At 46.0% G+C, this 19,865-nt stretch overlaps 2 protein-coding genes across 2 annotated transcripts; both read left to right on the forward strand.

Moving 5' to 3' along the window:
* Positions 1-15,551: 15,551 nt before the first annotated feature.
* On the forward strand, positions 15,552-16,639 carry DFJ58DRAFT_840229 (uncharacterized protein; the record flags this gene model as incomplete). Its single annotated transcript, XM_041392595.1, has 5 exons — positions 15,552-15,601; positions 15,711-15,971; positions 16,094-16,249; positions 16,309-16,387; positions 16,472-16,639. The coding sequence occupies 5 exons, from the start codon at positions 15,552-15,554 to the stop codon at positions 16,637-16,639; spliced, it is 714 nt and encodes a 237-aa protein (XP_041245409.1).
* Positions 16,640-17,755: 1,116 nt separating this feature from the next.
* DFJ58DRAFT_726391 (uncharacterized protein) lies at positions 17,756-18,772 on the forward strand (the record flags this gene model as incomplete). Its single annotated transcript, XM_041385358.1, has 1 exon — positions 17,756-18,772. One exon carries the CDS (start codon positions 17,756-17,758, stop codon positions 18,770-18,772), a length of 1,017 nt encoding a protein of 338 aa, XP_041245410.1.
* Between the last annotated feature and the right edge of the window lie 1,093 nt (positions 18,773-19,865).

The raw sequence follows: 19,865 nt of genomic DNA on the forward strand, positions 1-19,865 counted from the left end.
CAATGTCAATGATGCATGCTTGTATAAAATGCAATTCCCATCAGTGTCACGTCCGTGATCGCAACACCAACAATAAACAAGGGCCGCACGTAACCCGTGATCCATTGTATTTTGGTCAATATTCAATATTCAATCATCGCTGTAGTACATTCCCCCCCTCAATCATGACAGAACATCCAAGACTTACATAATCATTGCATCATAGCCTAATAGGAACTTAGGGGTATATGCATAATATCACTACACCTGAACCTTGCTCGGGGAAACAGCAAGGAACACTAAATGAATCAGGCAAAAGTAACAGGACGAAACTGTGGATTCTTTGAGCGTTGTACTAATGGATATGTGATGGTAGGTAGGAGACCTGAGTCTAGTCTGAATAATAGAATTTTACAAAAGAGGCAGAATATCAGGGGATGGGTCACATGACATGTGATAATGTAAGCATGTAGTAAGCGGTGAGCTTACACCCTCTCATTCTCTGAAGAATAAACACTGGTGTCAACTTCTTCCTGCGTCATTCATTCTTGTTTGTCTTCTTCAGACCTCAAATGATCATCTTGTAGGGATCTGTCTTCTTCTGACCTCGTATGTGTTGTGTTGTACTCTTGTAGTACATGAGTTTCTTCCAGTTCCTTGCCTGGAACCAATACATCCACTTCAGGACTGTAACCACACCATTGGACGAGATATTGCAGTCCGCATCTGTGTGTTCTCTTATCTAGGATCTTCTCTATTTCCCACTCCTTCGCTCCGGTCTTTGTCACGATGGGTCCTGGCCGTTGTAGCTCCCGTGATGGGTAGAGTTCAGCGTTGTTGGGAATGTGACACTTCAGCTCCGATACATGAAAGGTGGGATAAACGTTAGTATGATCAGGCAGGTCTGGAGTGTAAGTGGATGACTCAGGGTTCACAGACACTATTTTGTAAGGGCCATCGAACTGTGGCATGAATTTTGCCACTCGCTTGCCACTTCCATTGAGGTACTCTCATCTTCTGTGCACCGTTGAAAGGTATACAAAGTCTCCGATGTCGAAGGTAGGTTCATCACCCCTGTGTGTGTTAGCGCTGTTTGCTTCAGCGATTCGCGATGCCAGTAGGGCGTCATGTGCATCTGCGATGTCGGTTTTTAGTGAAACGATAGCTTCCAGGGTGTTAGTGATGTCTGTTGGGAAGTCCTCTCATGCTGAGTGAATGCCGTCCTGCGTTAGTGGTGGCAGGAGATGTGGAATTCGTCCAAGGTGAAGGTGAAATGGAGTGTATCCTGTCGATGCGTTAGTTGTTGACATCATGTTGAATCTTACTCTTGGCAGGGTGTTCACCCATCCCGTTTGGTGTCGATCCATGAAGTACCTGAGCGCTTGATCAACAGTCTTGTTGGTACATTCGCTCGCACCGTCAGTTTGTGGGTGATAGGCCGTTGACATCTTTAGCTTTACTCTGGTCAGGCGGTGTAGGGCCTTCCAGAATTTGCTCATGAAAAGTTTGTCGCAGTCTGATACTACACTCAATGGCAAGCTGTTTTCGCAGTACCAGTTGTCGAAGAAAAGGTTCGCGACCTCCCGTGTGTTCATGTTCATGCAACATGGTATCAGTCTGATGTCGGCTCCCAGTCGGTCCATGACAGTCATGATTCCGTCGAATCCTCTCTCTGATGGCAGTGGACCTATGAAGTCGATAGCGACTGACTCACCTCTGTGGTCCGGTACTGGTAGGGGATGCAGAGGTCCAGCTGGTTTCATTGTACAACTCTTGTTTCTAGCACATTTGGGGCATGCAGGTATGTAACTTTCTTCAAGGTTGCGTCTCATGTTTGGCCAGTAGCATGATTGTCGATTTGCTGCGTAGGACTTGTCGATGCCGAAATGGCCAAGATGGTCGTGTGGGAGACAAATATTGTCTCTCTAAGGTGTGTTACCCTAGGTATGATCAGCCATTCATTAAGGTATAACAGCCCGTTGTAGAGACTCGCGTTTCTGCAGGCTCATATGGGCTCATATTACGAATTCTGATGACTGGCCTTCACGGCACAACTCGCACCATCACCCTCTAGTCATTCCCTATAGAGCGCACCACTTTCCCCCAGAACGCGCCATAGGCGCGACACTTTCCCGCACAACGCGCAGTATTCCCGCGTGCGCGCCTTGCGCGCTTTCTCGTGCGTAAGCGCACTGCGTCGCACATCATCCAGGAGCATCCATCCATCGTCCAACCAGTCCCTCGGTATGTCCCTTTTCGTTATCTGACCATATTTGGCATATTACACTTCCTATTTCGTTATGCACCCTTACTTTACATCACCTTACCTCACTTACATACTTAGAGCGCTTCCTATTCGGCTCCGAGCCCTGGGAGAGCGCTTAGGTAGAACTTACATACTCTCATGTTCGTTTTACACCCGAACTATTCCACCTTAGCTTCCTACCACCACCTTCCTACCACTCAGTATCTATCACCAGTTAGCCCATGCAATGCACATATCCATCATCATCTTGAGGCCCTAGCATCAGTCTATAGCTAGTGGCACTATCAGTATCCATCTAGATCCGCGCTTTTCCCTCTTATCAGTCTCAGTATATATCTTTTACACCTGTGCACCGCTTGCACTACCTTCCCGCGCTCCGCGCACTTTCGCACTTCGCTTTCCCGCGCGCGCTTTCTCGCACTTTCACCGCCATTCACCAGGGTTGATCAGCATCATTCCGTGGATCCTTGCTTTCCTTGCTTCCCCTTTAGGGTCGAACGTTCTTGCATTCTGCGAGTATAGCAGCTAGGCAGAGCTGAGACTCACTTATACTGGCTGAGCACTTTTCTTATATGTGCCTGCCAGGTTGTGATACCCACACCGTCTCATTGCTGAAGTCCTGGCAGTGATTCTGTCAGTTTTGACAACTTCACGCACCAAGGATCTGTCAAGTAGCCGCTTTTGATGTCCTTCAGCAGTGAAGTGTCTGGCGTTACTGACAGGACAAGAGAGATTGGTTTGATGTGTGTTCCGACCGCAGCGGGCATGTGTGCTGTGAGGGCGAGGAATGATAGCTGCGTGCTAGGGGGAAGAGTGGGAAGTGGGCTCTCAAGTGCTCCTCTGGATACGAGTGGAAAGTCGTCCCAAGGGGATTGCTACTGAGAAAGATTCCTCTATTGAAAGGTGAGGGGGATCTATAACCAGCGGTTCAGTCTCGAAGTCTGAATGGGACTCTGAGGCAAATAATGCACCCAAAAGCGAAGTGCGCTAGCTAAAGGCACCTAAACGCGCTAATAAGGTGGAAAGTGCGGAAAAGCGCGCTTCAATGTCAAAGCGCACTTTGTGCGATCACAATGGAGTGCTTCGAGTAGAGATGACAATCAAATGGGGAATCAGGACTTTGATAGATGTAGAAATAGACACTTAAAGGTGTCAAAGCGCCAATAGGAAGGAAAACCGGTGTATTCAGATAGAAACTCAAGCTATACACTTCGATGGTAGTGGAGTGGAAGTAAGTGATCGGAAAACAAACATGGTGATGTGTAGGTATGCTAAGCGAGTTCCCACGGCTCGGAGCCAAATAGGAAGTACTAAGGTAAATGGTGAGGTAAGTCAGGGTCCATAACGAGATATGATGATAAGTACTAGTGCCTGCGTGATGGAGTATGAGATCTGAAGAAGGGAAAACGCACCAATGGACCTTGGAGGACTAGGATGGGACATGCGGAGGACAGGCGACGGATCCTAAGGAAATGCGACGAAGTGCACCGTAACGCGCTCGAACGCACTTGAACGCGCTGGTACACGCCAAAGTGCGCATTGCGTGGAAGTCGTATTAGAAGCGCGTTGTAAGGATATCGAGTGCGTCGTGAAAAGCCGTGAATTTGGTACATATGAGCCTGGTGAAATGTGAATCTCTACAGCTGTTTGTTGTACATACTTCGGCAATTCGTCGTTGTCTGGTTGGAGACGTGATAGGGCATCCGCTGTCTTCTTACTTGAGGGTCTTATATGTTGAACAGAATACAATGACTATCACAATTGTACTCTTTAAGACTAAGGTGCCAGCTCCTCAAGTTCACGGTCAATGGATTTTCTACTTCTCGGTTGATAATGTGGTGTTTGTGGGTGGCCAAAGGGTAATAAATTACTTCTTTGCTAGATCACTTCTCGATAGTAAAGGAGTATATATATTTTGTCAGGTTAACTTAAACCTAGTAGGTAATATGAACCTCTCTGAACTGAATGTGGCACGAATATGTAAAATGATGGATAAAACAATAGATTATTGTATAGGCGATCCCTGTAAGATAGTATACAATCAATCTAAACTAAGTGAATATTATTGTTTTCAAAGGCAACTTGTAGGCCTTCACTTTCTTCGTGATCTCACAGTGTTGAGACAGAAAGTGGGAAAACTCCTGACTTCAAATTCCTACGTTCCCACATGGTTTGGGAAAAGAATGGAAGGGGAAAAACTTATATATTATGTGAGAATGGAGTCCTTATATACATTTTAGAAACCATCCTTACTAAGCAATGAGTCATCACTGGATTGGTAAGATTATGCTTACAAACCAAGCCTTTTGGTGTGCTGAATCAGCTGCTTACTAAAGTACATGAGTAAAATATTACAAAACACTGTAAAATATTACAAAGCATGATGAATCATGACAAAACATGATGAGTCATGGAAAGTCCTTACAAATCAGAATATTACCAGTCACATGACATGCTTACAAACATATCTGAGTGGCTCACTGATGTAATCAAGTGGCTGAATAAACATAAACAAATAATGGAAAGAGACAGAAACTAATGGAAACTACAAATACAACTAAATAAATAGAAACAAAGCTTACATAAGTGAGAAGTATATCCTTTGTACACTCCTCTACTCATCTCCTTTTACACTGCTATTCATATATGTCATGGTATGAACTCCATACCATGCATGACACCGCGACAGAGTTGTCTTCACCACGGATATATTGGATATGAAAGTCGTACTGTCCGAAGAATTCTTGCCACCTGGCCTGATGATGTGAGAGCTCCTTCTGTGTCATGAAGTTTTCTAAAGTCCTGTGGTCTGTGTACACCGTGAACGGTGTACCCAGGAGTTCGATTCTCCATTTCTTCAGGGCTCGTACAATTGCTAAAAGCTCCTTTTTGTGAACAGGATAAAGGCAGTGATAATCAAAGCTCAAGCTTGATTATCGCGGACAGTATTTATGTTGATTATGGGAACTCAGGTAAGCAACGAGCTTACACCCTCCCACATTTTTAGATCTTTTTATCCCCCCACCAGTGCTGGCTCCCAATCGCGTAGCACTGTGGTTTGGTGTGGGAATTTCATCCTAAACGGGAGGACACAAATGGCCGCCCCAAGGGTGAACCTTGAAATCTGCTCAGAGCGGGTTGGAACACCCGACCTCCTGCTGCCTTCTACATGAAGGAAACCAACCATCTCTGAACCCTTAACCACGTGACAGCATGCAAGGAACCGAAGGCAACCATCTTTCCCATACCCACCCTCGTCCCCCTTATCCTCTATATCTTCAGACGACACGCCCGCCAAATGTGCCGCCCCTGCAACTGTCTACAGTGACTCTTCATCAGACTCAGAACCTGACGACACGCATATATTATATCCCTGCTCTCACAAAATGACAAAATCTGCTAGCGTCGAACAATCTGCCCCCAACAAACCGCCGAAACTCTTGGCAGGCACACTCACACCTGAAGTCGCTTGCGACTGGAACAATGCCTGTACCACATACTTTCTACATAAGGGAATTGAGCCTGAGAACCAAGTAAAGATGATAGCGTCCAGAATAATGGACGCCGCACATCTACACACTTGGTATCTCACTCAGTGAGCTATTCTAGACACTGGAACCTTTGCCGAGTACATGACCGCTCTCAAAGAAGCTTGGCTCGAAAGCCACTGGGACAACAAGCTTCGAAGGAAGGTGATAGGATCGCAACAAGGCAGTCACCCTTTCTACGAATGGGTTTTGGAACTGCAAAATCTGAATGCACTACTGTATGGTAATGTGGCCCACCTATCCAACGAACAACTGCGCATCCAGCTCGAAGCCAACATCTGCAATGAGCTCACCGTTCCTGACCTCAGAGCGAAACTTGCTGAGGATCTAACGCTCAAGAAATGGATTGAAGAAGTCAAACATCTTGATGACAAGTGTCTCAAGGACCTTGCCAGCCACAGAAAGATGGCTGAGGACCTTCACAAGTCCTCGAGGCGCATGACTTCTTCCAACAAAATGTCAGCCCCAAGGACATACACTCCATCCTCTTCACATCTAGGAACCCTATCAGAGGCCAAATGCACCTTGCTGATGAAACACAAAGGGTGTTTCAAATACCAGAAGTTCTACGTCTCACACCAGTCAAAAGAGTGTACAGACGGCATGCCTGAAGCATCTTCATACAAGACACTAACAGAATCCAACGCTATAGCAGCCAAGCCAAAGGGTAAGACCATGGCCGCTGTTGGGATTATTGGAGCTGTGATGCTATTGTCGGTACTCGACGACAGATCAAGCTCAGAGGATGACATGTGCATAGCCCCTTTTGAAACCGCCCACCTTGTATGGCCTTGTCAATTGACAGGGCCTTCTTCCAATTCCTTTGAACGTCTCGACACTTTGATTGACCATGGGTCACATCTAGTTCTGATTGATGAAAGTGTTGTCAACAAGCTGGGACTGCATAGACGCAAACTGCATGCAAAGATAGAAGCAAATTTGGCTTTCTTGGACAATTCTTCTTCCCTTTTCTCTTTCTCTGAATATGTCTTGTTGTCTCCGTCTTCTGTGAATCATGACTGGACTTCGCGTACAATATGCGCTATTATTGTGCCGAACCTTGCGGTTCCACTCCTCCTCGGAGGACCTTTCTTATCACACAATTGTCTTGTTATAGATCATGAAAATCGGACCTGTATCGCCAAAGATGCGAACTATGATCTTTTGAACCCCCCTCAAAACACGCCTCGAACAAAGGTAAATATTCCAACACATCATGACATGCGATGACTACGTAAGGATGTCGTCACTGAGCTCAAGACTGTCCTGAATTACTGTTGCAAGAACCTTGAGGAAAATATGGTCACTGAAATGCCTAATGTGGTCACACTGTTGTGTCATCGAATAGATGTCCTCGCCTTCATTGAGACGAACAAAAGAACACCTCGAACATCTTGATAAAGAGATGCGGAGGAAGTACAAGGACAGATTCCCCAATGATATCCCACACATCGATCAACTACCGACGGACATTGTGCACTGCATAACCCTGAAAGACCCAAATAAGATAATCCAGTGCAGACGGTACAACACCCCAAGAAAATACCGTGAGGCGTGGGATGCACTATTGAACCAGCACATCGCAGCTGGACGGCTGCGACCATCTTCAAGCCCCTTCGTCTCTCCCGCCTTCCTGATACCAAAGAAAGACCCTACGGCACTGCCGAGATGGGTTAATGATTATAGGGCACTAAATGCAAACACGGTGTGACAATCATATTGGCGCTAGGCATGTATACCTGCATAAGCCTTGATTAAGTGGACCAAAGTTATCCCTCATATTATTCACTACTCCCCTATCAGCAGTCTTCACTTGTCTCAGCCATAACCCTTGTCCGATGCTATTCCGCACTTTCCCACACTATGCGCGCACATTCCTGCAGCGCTACTCATGTTCCCGCGACTTATCCTGCGCTATTCCCGCGACTTATCCTGCGCTATTCCCGCGACTTATCCTGCGCTATTCCCGCGCTTATAGCGCTGTCAGAACTACCAGCAATGTGTTTTAGATCCATTAGCGCATGTCTGCTCTATCTAGTGCTTGTTCCCGCGCTTAGCGCTTATCCAGCGCGCTGTTCTCGTGCTCTAGGATCCACTCGGAACATCAGAATCCATCCATTGTCCAGCCTACCTCATTGGTATGTAATTTGCCTTGCCTTGAGTTTGTAAAAAGTGCTACAGTCTTATTACATGTACATCCTATCCCTTCTGAGTCCGAGATGGTATAGCTTACTAGTATAAGAAGCCTATGGTGATTACTTCGAGATTACTTCCCTTCAACTGTATTTCCTTCCCCTTAAGTTTTACTTAGAAGTAGTCACCTTTAGCTGCGCTCTATAGCCCCTATTGGTTCCCTTATACCTGAACACTTTACCTTGACTTTCCCTTACCCTTGCAATCAATACCTTTGACCTCACTCGTTATCCACTACACTCCTTAGACTCCCTACCTGCATCTCCGCTGTAGCAACACATTTCCACTCCGCTACCAACACATTAGCAACCCAATAGCGACGCATTTCTGCTCCGCTACTGATGCATTAGTGACCCGATAGCGACCATCTACCGACCCGCACTTCCGCTTTTCTCGCGCCATAGCGCTCTATACTTGCGACATACTTTCCTGCGCACTAGCACAGTATCTTGCGACGCAATTTCCCACGCTCTAGCGCACTTTCAGGTCTTTCTATCTTAAGTTGTCCTTAGTAGCTATTCCCTCCGGTCGAACGTTCTTGCTTTATTGTTTGCAAGTATAGCAGCATAGGCAGAGCTTAGACATATACTGGCTTAGTACCTTTACAAGTGCCTAGTCAGGTTGTGTTTTTCACAATGGTACCAGACAACCATCCGCTACCACGTATCGACGAGATCTTACGCGACTGTGCAAAAGGCAAAATCTTTGGGAAGATCGATATGACGAACTCTGTCTTTCAAACACACATACACCCAGACAATATAAACAGCTATCAATATGCCTGAAGGGCTACATGAGTGGATGGTCATGCCACAAGGAGAAAGGAACGCTCCTGCGACTCACCAACATCAGATGTTCATCACCCTTTGTGGCCTGATTGGCAAAATCTGCCATGCATACCTCGACGACATAATAATATGGTCCCAATCAGTAGCAGAACATGCCAAAAATGTGAAGCTGGTTCTCAACACCTTATGAAAGGTATGTCTCTTCTGTTCACCAAAGAAAATGTCCCTTTTCTGCACAGAAATCGACTTCTTAGGACACTGGATTTCAGCCTCTGGTATCGAGGCCAACTCTTTGAAAGCCAAGCAAATCCTGGACTGGCCAACACCAAAATCAACAAACGACGTACACTCATTCCTCGGTCTTGTAAGGTACCTCGATCAGTTTCTGCCTGGACTAGCAGACCATACACAACTATTGACACCCTTAACAACAAAGTTGAGTGAAGCCGACTGGCCTGGCTGGACCAACGTACACCAGCAAGCCTTCGACTCCATTAAATGCTTGGCCATAAATCGAGACTGCCTGACGACCATCGATCATGACAACATGGGCGATAACAAAATCTTCATAACATGTGATGCCAGCGACTGGCACATAGGCGCTATGCTAAGCATGGGCCCTACGCCACAAACAGCACAACCAGTTGCTTTCAATTCGATGCTGCAGTGAGAAGCGCAATTGAACTATCCTGTTCACGAAAAGGAGCTTTGGGGCGGCCATTTGTGTCCTCCCGTTTAGGATGAAATTCCCACACCAAACCACAGTGCTATGCGATTGGGAGTTCTCAGGCTCAATTCCCTTATGTAGAAAGTATGTGGTACAGGCATTGTTCCAGTCGCAAGCGACTTCAGGTGTGAGTGTGCCTGCCAAGAGTTTCGGCGGTTTGTTGGGGGCAGATTGTTCGACGCTAGCAGATTTTGTCATTTTGTGAGAGCAGGGATATAATATATGCGTGTCGTCAGGTTCTGAGTCTGATGAAGAGTCACTGTAGACAGTTGCAGGGGCGGCACATTTGGCGGGCGTGTCGTCTGAAGATATAGAGGATAAGGGGGACGAGGGTGGGTATGGGAAAGATGGTTGCCTTCGGTTCCTTGCATGCTGTCACGTGGTTAAGGGTTCAGAGATGGTTGGTTTCCTTCATGTAGAAGGCAGCAGGAGGTCGGGTGTTCCAACCCGCTCTGAGCAGATTTCAAGGTTCACCCTTGGGGCGGCCATTTGTGTCCTCCCGTTTAGGATGAAATTCCCACACCAAACCACAGTGCTACGCGATTGGGAGCCAGCACTGGTGGGGGGATAAAAAGATCTAAAAATGTGGGAGGGTGTAAGCTCGTTGCTTACCTGAGTTCCCATAATCAACATAAATACTGTCCGCGATAATCAAGCTTGAGCTTTGATTATCACTGCCTTTATCCTGTTCACAAAAAGGAGCTTTTAGCAATTGTACGAGCCCTGAAGAAATGGAGAATCGAACTCCTGGGTACACCGTTCACGGTGTACACAGACCACAGGACTTTAGAAAACTTCATGACACAGAAGGAGCTCTCACATCATCAGGCCAGGTGGCAAGAATTCTTCGGACAGTACGACTTTCATATCCAATATATCCGTGGTGAAGACAACTCTGTCGCGGTGTCATGCATGGTATGGAGTTCATACCATGACATATATGAATAGCAGTGTAAAAGGAGATGAGTAGAGGAGTGTACAAAGGATATACTTCTCACTTATGTAAGCTTTGTTTCTATTTATTTAGTTGTATTTGTAGTTTCCATTAGTTTCTGTCTCTTTCCATTATTTGTTTATGTTTATTCAGCCACTTGATTACATCAGTGAGCCACTCAGATATGTTTGTAAGCATGTCATGTGACTGGTAATATTCTGATTTGTAAGGACTTTCCATGACTCATCATGTTTTGTCATGATTCATCATGCTTTGTAATATTTTACAGTGTTTTGTAATATTTTACTCATGTACTTTAGTAAGCAGCTGATTCAGCACACCAAAAGGCTTGGTTTGTAAGCATAATCTTACCAATCCAGTGATGACTCATTGCTTAGTAAGGATGGTTTCTAAAATGTATATAAGGACTCCATTCTCACATAATATATAAGTTTTTCCCCTTCCATTCTTTTCCCAAACCATGTGGGAACGTAGGAATTTGAAGTCAGGAGTTTTCCCACTTTCTGTCTCAACACTGTGAGATCACGAAGAAAGTGAAGGCCTACAAGTTGCCTTTGAAAACAATAATATTCACTTAGTTTAGATTGATTGTATACTATCTTACAGGGATCGCCTATACAATAATCTATTGTTTTATCCATCATTTTACATATTCGTGCCACATTCAGTTCAGAGAGGTTCATATTACCTACTAGGTTTAAGTTAACCTGACAAAATATATATACTCCTTTACTATCGAGAAGTGATCTAGCAAAGAAGTAATTTATTACCCTTTGGCCACCCACAAACACCACATTATCAACCGAGAAGTAGAAAATCCATTGACCGTGAACTTGAGGAGCTGGCACCTTAGTCTTAAAGAGTACAATTGTGATAGTCATTGTATTCTGTTCAACATATAAGACCCTCAAGTAAGAAGACAGCGGATGCCCTATCACGTCTCCAACCAGACAACGACGAATTGCCGAAGTATGTACAACAAACAGCTGTAGAGATTCACATTTCACCAGGCTCATATGTACCAAATTCACGGCTTTTCACGACGCACTCGATATCCTTACAACGCGCTTCTAATACGACTTCCACGCAATGCGCACTTTGGCGTGTACCAGCGCGTTCAAGTGCGTTCGAGCGCGTTACGGTGCACTTCGTCGCATTTCCTTAGGATCCGTCGCCTGTCCTCCGCATGTCCCATCCTAGTCCTCCAAGGTCCATTGGTGCGTTTTCCCTTCTTCAGATCTCATACTCCATCACGCAGGCACTAGTACTTATCATCATATCTCGTTATGGACCCTGACTTACCTCACCATTTACCTTAGTACTTCCTATTTGGCTCCGAGCCGTGGGAACTCGCTTAGCATACCTACACATCACCATGTTTGTTTTCCGATCACTTACTTCCACTCCACTACCATCGAAGTGTATAGCTTGAGTTTCTATCTGAATACACCGGTTTTCCTTCCTATTGGCGCTTTGACACCTTTAAGTGTCTATTTCTACATCTATCAAAGTCCTGATTCCCCATTTGATTGTCATCTCTACTCGAAGCACTCCATTGTGATCGCACAAAGTGCGCTTTGACATTGAAGCGCGCTTTTCCGCACTTTCCACCTTATTAGCGCGTTTAGGTGCCTTTAGCTAGCGCACTTCGCTTTTGGGTGCATTATTTGCCTCAGAGTCCCATTCAGACTTCGAGACTGAACCGCTGGTTATAGATCCCCCTCACCTTTCAATAGAGGAATCTTTCTCAGTAGCAATCCCCTTGGGACGACTTTCCACTCGTATCCAGAGGAGCACTTGAGAGCCCACTTCCCACTCTTCCCCCTAGCACGCAGCTATCATTCCTCGCCCTCACAGCACACATGCCCGCTGCGGTCGGAACACACATCAAACCAATCTCTCTTGTCCTGTCAGTAACGCCAGACACTTCACTGCTGAAGGACATCAAAAGCGGCTACTTGACAGATCCTTGGTGCGTGAAGTTGTCAAAACTGACAGAATCACTGCCAGGACTTCAGCAATGAGACGGTGTGGGTATCACAACCTGGCAGGCACATATAAGAAAAGTGCTCAGCCAGTATAAGTGAGTCTCAGCTCTGCCTAGCTGCTATACTCGCAGAATGCAAGAACGTTCGACCCTAAAGGGGAAGCAAGGAAAGCAAGGATCCACGGAATGATGCTGATCAACCCTGGTGAATGGCGGTGAAAGTGCGAGAAAGCGCGCGCGGGAAAGCGAAGTGCGAAAGTGCGCGGAGCGCGGGAAGGTAGTGCAAGCGGTGCACAGGTGTAAAAGATATATACTGAGACTGATAAGAGGGAAAAGCGCGGATCTAGATGGATACTGATAGTGCCACTAGCTATAGACTGATGCTAGGGCCTCAAGATGATGATGGATATGTGCATTGCATGGGCTAACTGGTGATAGATACTGAGTGGTAGGAAGGTGGTGGTAGGAAGCTAAGGTGGAATAGTTCGGGTGTAAAACGAACATGAGAGTATGTAAGTTCTACCTAAGCGCTCTCCCAGGGCTCGGAGCCGAATAGGAAGCGCTCTAAGTATGTAAGTGAGGTAAGGTGATGTAAAGTAAGGGTGCATAACGAAATAGGAAGTGTAATATGCCAAATATGGTCAGATAACGAAAAGGGACATACCGAGGGACTGGTTGGACGATGGATGGATGCTCCTGGATGATGTGCGACGCAGTGCGCTTACGCACGAGAAAGCGCGCAAGGCGCGCACGCGGGAATACTGCGCGTTGTGCGGGAAAGTGTCGCGCCTATGGCGCGTTCTGGGGGAAAGTGGTGCGCTCTATAGGGAATGACTAGAGGGTGATGGTGCGAGTTGTGCCGTGAAGGCCAGTCATCAGAATTCGTAATATGAGCCCATATGAGCCTGCAGAAACGCGAGTCTCTACAACGGGCTGTTATACCTTAATGAATGGCTGATCATACCTAGGGTAACACACCTTAGAGAGACAATATTTTGTCTCCCACACGACCATCTTGGCCATTTCGGCATCGACAAGTCCTACGCAGCAAATCGACAATCATGCTACTGGCCAAACATGAGACGCAACCTTGAAGAAAGTTACATACCTGCATGCCCCAAATGTGCTAGAAACAAGAGTTGTACAATGAAACCAGCTGGACCTCTGCATCCCCTACCAGTACCGGACCACAGAGGTGAGTCAGTCGCTATCGACTTCATAGGTCCACTGCCATCAGAGAGAGGATTCGACGGAATCATGACTGTCATGGACCGACTGGGAGCCGACATCAGACTGATACCATGTTGCATGAACATGAACACACGGGAGGTCGCGAACCTTTTCTTCGACAACTGGTACTGCGAAAACAGCTTGCCATTGAGTGTAGTATCAGACTGCGACAAACTTTTCATGAGCAAATTCTGGAAGGCCCTACACCGCCTGACCAGAGTAAAGCTAAAGATGTCAACGGCCTATCACCCACAAACTGACGGTGCGAGCGAATGTACCAACAAGACTGTTGATCAAGCGCTCAGGTACTTCATGGATCGACACCAAACGGGATGGGTGAACACCCTGCCAAGAGTAAGATTCAACATGATGTCAACAACTAACGCATCGACAGGATACACTCCATTTCACCTTCACCTTGGACGAATTCCACATCTCCTGCCACCACTAACGCAGGACGGCATTCACTCAGCATGAGAGGACTTCCCAACAGACATCACTAACACCCTGGAAGCTATCGTTTCACTAAAAACCGACATCGCAGATGCACATGACGCCCTACTGGCATCGCGAATCGCTGAAGCAAACAGCGCTAACACACACAGGGGTGATGAACCTACCTTCGACATCGGAGACTTTGTATACCTTTCAACGGTGCACAGAAGATGAGAGTACCTCAATGGAAGTGGCAAGCGAGTGGCAAAATTCATGCCACAGTTCGATGGCCCTTACAAAATAGTGTCTGTGAACCCTGAGTCATCCACTTACACTCCAGACCTGCCTGATCATACTAACGTTTATCCCACCTTTCATGTATCGGAGCTGAAGTGTCACATTCCCAACAACGCTGAACATCAGTAAACTACAACTTTCTCACAGAGGTCACAAATTTGGCGTCTAGCGACAGGAAGCCACAGCGCTCTACAGTTCATGCAGGCTCACAGATGACAGCAATGAAGCACTCACAATTCAAACAGACACCTAGTTAACGAGGCTCCTACACTAACTTAAGAAGTACTGTACTAGTACTAGTACTAGTAGTATGTTCTATTATTTCAAGTTAGTTAGTAATACTCGTTAGAACCTTCAAGTTAACACTTATACTAAACTTGAAGCAGTTAATTGATTAGATCAAACAAACACGCCATATATCATACAAAAATTGGTTGCTCAAAAAATCTTTATCAAAGGCAATGTAAACATAAGCTCAACATAACTACATATACGAAATATATGGATGACAGCACAACCCAACATGACGGTACTACAACACAACTGATACAACACGACTCTGGATATTGATTAATTGAGAACAATCGTCGGGCGCCAGCCCTGCGATACTTTCATTCCTGAACATTAGTAAGACCAACAATATTGCAAGAGACAGACTTACCATGCGCACTTGACTGTCCTTGTTTTTGTGATGCATGACTGGGAGGGATGTGGGACCAACTGTGATCTTTAAAGACAATCCTCATACATCCCAGCCCTATGTCTGTCTGATCGATTTTCTTCTCAGCAGTTGCTACTTGGATTTTGAGCAGATGCGCACCCACCTCATTCTCCCATAGCACACAGTCTGCAAGTGTCTTCTGTGCTTGGAAAACATCTCTCTTTGCTCTTACAAGATCAAGCACAAGGCTTGCCTCGGAGTCAGTTGGTTCGTGGGCTCTGGACTATTGAAATGTAAGGTGTGATAAGGAAGACAGAAATGAGAAACGAGGACTCACTAGTGACTCGATAGCTTCAAGAACTCCGTATAAGTTGCACATACCACCAGGTGGTCCCCCATTAGCTTCATTGTCACGGTTGGTGTAAGAATAATGAGTGGAATTATCAGAGCAGGAAGCAAGCGATGATAGTGATTGCAGAGTATTAATGTCGAACTTTAGCGATGAGGATAACATGGATTCAGAGACTCGGTCAATGTAAAGCAGGGGCATCTGGAAAGTGCCAAATTCACCCACTCTTTGCTTTTCTTAAGTCTGTGACTCAGATATAGTGTGTTATGGCCCCAGCTCATTGTCCATTGTGCAGAAAAGAATTTCTGGATCATACATCAGTCGCTCGTCATATGAGCCAACCACGGTCTGGATGCAATAACTGGCTAGAAGATCTGATCCAACTCAACTCCACCCTGCCACTCACCGAAGATTCTATGCCGGTAGACAATACTATTGACAAAGTGCCCTCTTATGAACAAGGAGAGGACATGAGTTTCTATGATTTCAGCACTAGGGAAGGGATTTGGACTTTGAGCAAGCATCTGGAGGCAGAACTCCGGACAAGGGCAGTGAGGTAGTTACCGACTATTTTCCGCAGCCCCCACTGGCTTTTGAGGAGGGCTACACATTTCTAAGCCTATTCGATACTGATGAAAACAGTGTCTATCATAAAAGAAATCTATACTATCCGTTCAGTGAACAGCAGGCATTCGAACGAATGGTTGGGTCGAGGTTGAGAATTGAATCAACAAAGTTTTCGGAGGACCAAAAAAGACCTTACTTCAGCTATTCAACAGTCTCAATGAAAGAACGGATGGACAAACTATTCAGGAAATGGTTAGAGTTCGAGAGGTGAGCCTGACACTTTGATAGTATTCATCAAACCCTAATAAGTTTTCAGTCGATTGAAGGGAATGGCAACTTGCGTCATGGCTTCTTCATTCAGGCTTGAGCATGGGGAAAATCAATGATTTCCTAGCGCTAGAGATTGTGAGTGTTAAATTTGAACATCACCATGACAGCTTAGCTCAAAGAGCACTTAGATCAATGATCTACCTTTATCCTTCTGCTCAGCAAAAGATTTGTGAGGTCGGGCTGAATTGTTACCTAGCGGTCCACGTTGAAAATCTCAAGTTATTCCTACGTCGCATCCCACAAAGTCTCCTGCAGTTCTCTACTGGCGGGATCCGCTTGAATGCATCGCTACTCTATTCAACCATCCTTTATTTCACAATCACATAGACTACACAGCTCGCAAGGTGTACAGCACAGCGGAGAAGCTCTCTCAGTTATATACTGAATGGATGACAGGCGAACATGCCTGGGAGATGCAGGTGCATGATGCAGTCCCTCCTAAAGTTATTGCCTCATGCGTTATTGTAGTCGGCACTTCCCCATGGTGCAACTCTCCTCGGTACCATTCTATCCTCAGACAAGACATGCATTACTGCATTGTCGGGCGATCATGTTGCGCATCCTCTCCTTATCAGTCTCGCCAACATTCACATGAACACATGGCTAAAATCATCTTCAAATGCCTTCCTTCTCAGTGCCCTCCTTCCGGTCCCAAAATTCATTCACAAAAATAAATGAATGAAAGGTGTGTTGCAAGATCGGCTCGTTCATCATTGCCTAGACATTGTACTACAACCTCTGAAGTTGGCTGCTCGAAATGGCACCATGTTGTCTGATCCCATCGGACGCAGCCGTTATTGTTTCACAATGCTCGCTAGTTATATTGCGGACACACCAGAAGCCATGATGTTGGCATGTGTCGGTGGAAAGACGTCCCCAGTGACTATGGCGATGTACAAAGATTTTGAGGACCCCTTCCAACATGAGCCCCAGACACGACCGATAACTCTTGCACAACTGGAAATCATGTGTTCACATGCTTGTCCAGATGACGTCGAGGCTTGTTTCTGCGAAGTGCAGAAGTTTCGCCTGAATGGTGTAGACAACCATTTTGGTCGGACTGGTTGCTGGCAGATCCCTCCCAGTTTTTCACGCCTGAATCACTGCACCACATTCATAAGGAGTTTTGGGACCATGACACCCAGTAGATTATCCTTGCAGTGGGAGGGTCCGAGATAGATTTTCGGTTTTCCATTATACAGCCCACCACTGGTTATCGACATTTTCATGGAGGTATCTCCAAAATTAAGTAGGTTACGGGTCGTTGTCACCGGGACATTCAGCAATCCATCATCGCGGTCAGTGCGGATGCAGCATCTGCTGGAGTTATTGTTGCTGTACATGCGCTTATGCACTTTTGTTATCTTGTGCAATCACTGTGCATTGACAACAAGGATCTCAGTCGCATTACAGCTGCACTGGACGAGTTCCATGCAAACAAGCATGCGATCATCACTGCTGGTATTCGCCAGGGAAAAGGCGGGTAAAGTCATCGACAATTGGCAGATCCCCAAATTTGAACTTATGCAGAATATCGTCCATAGCATCCGCAACTCTGGCGTTATAGCCCAGTGGTCTGCAGATGTTACTGAGCATGCTCACATCACTGAGGTCAAAGACCCTGCAAGATCTACCAACAATAATAATTATGACCTGCAAATCTGTCGTCATCTTGACTGTGCTGATAAATTCAATCGTTTCAACCTTGCTACTAGCCTTTTGGATCGTTTGCAGAGTGAAGACCTGGGAATTTTTGGAGATGAATTTGTTGAGGATGACGAGATTGACAATGACACGAATGACTCTCCCGCAGAGCTACTGTCCCCAACTCGAAGACCCAGACAACCACGTCCTATCACAAACTACTTTTCAATCACAAAAATACTCCAGCACAAGGAAATTGGATTGGTACCCATCCCACTATGTTCTTTTATCGTCGGGCGCACCGCTCTTCATCTTTCCTATGATCCATCCATCAGGAATGCTACCATAAATGAAGTCGCCATCATGTTCAGCCTACCGGACTTGCGGCCGGCTATCGCAGATTTCCTTCACTGTGAGGCGACCTATGGCAATCACATGCACTCAATAGGTGGTCCTAGAAGGTCTGCACATGATGCTGAACTTCCATTTGAGAACCTTCAAGTGTGGTTCAAGATTCGTTTGCAGGAGACTGATTTCCATGATCCCTGTAATGTTCAACCCACTCAAATGCTCAACTGCGCACCACCTAGTGACCCATGGACCTTAGGTTGTTATGATATGGCCATTATTCAGACCAACTCAGGGCACACTTGGCCTGCCAGTGGCCTTTCAGGTACATTATTTCTGTCTTTAAGGGCAATATTCACTAAGCTAAAGAATGACCCCCCACAGGGCACTCCATTAGCCAAATTAGGCTTATCATTCAGCCCATTGGTAGAAGTGGGACGCCATGGGCATGGGATGATCAGTTCCTAACATACATCCAATGTTTCAATGTCTCTAGTGAATGTGATCCGACCACCCAGCTCCATACACTGAAAAGGGAAAACACTTGAATGGCACACAGATGGGCAATGTCATTCCAGTCTCTCAGCTTAAAGCACCTATCCATCTTGTTCCCCATTTTTGCGCCACTACGGACACGCATCTCACGGCATACAACAGCTTGGAGCATGCAACGGAGTTTTGGTTAAATTATTTTTGGGATAAAAATACCTTTTTTGCACTATCCAAGTAGAGAACTTGCACCATGTTCATACTTCATCAGTACCATTTTTGTACTAAAAGATACATCATGTACATATCATAGCACTTAGGATTCTGCATTTGTTGAATGACATTGTCGCTCTTCTACTCAGTCATGGCACCCGCAGATCACAGCAAAACTGTAGACTTCGGAATCAAGTTAGTGTCACTGATGTCAGCTCCCCATGTCAGTGATGTGCCTACGATGGACAAACTCACCGATCTCGAGCTCAATCATTTGATTGTAGAGGAGGAAGTACCAGCTGATTCCCAGCCTCTTAGTTACTTGTTGTCGCGGATTTTCAGGACATTTACTATTGAAGTCCCAGACTTGACAGAGCTCCATGTTCCGTTACATAAAATTCATTATCACGATACCAGACTTCACATTAAATTTGCTCACCTTGATGAACAGTCTATGGTTCCCTTGTATGACAAAGACAGCTGTACATAGGTGGAACTGGGCACTTCCCAGATCACATCGTGAATCTGGCATTGATCAGTTACCCGAACTCAAAGTGATTGGAGATGGAGAAGAGAATAGGGGTGAACAAGGAGTCTGGGAGTGGGGGGTAGTAGTGGCGAGGGCCCATCAATTCAACTTGGGCAGCACCCTCCGGACGCCACCAGTGGTGATACCAGCCAAAAACCACAGACATTGGAGGATATCTTTTCGTCGTTCTTCAATGCTACATGTGGTGCTGTTGTTCAGCAGAAGCGAGAACAAATCATGGCAGTGAATAGCGGAGCAGTGATTCGTACATGGAGCTCACAGAACTCCTCGCGCCCCGTGAAGGATGATGAAATGTCACAGAAGCCTGAC

The sequence above is a fragment of the Suillus subalutaceus genome, assembly GCF_016647625.1.
Source record: "Suillus subalutaceus strain FC151 chromosome Unknown DFJ58scaffold_35, whole genome shotgun sequence".
Taxonomy (NCBI): domain Eukaryota; kingdom Fungi; phylum Basidiomycota; class Agaricomycetes; order Boletales; family Suillaceae; genus Suillus; species Suillus subalutaceus.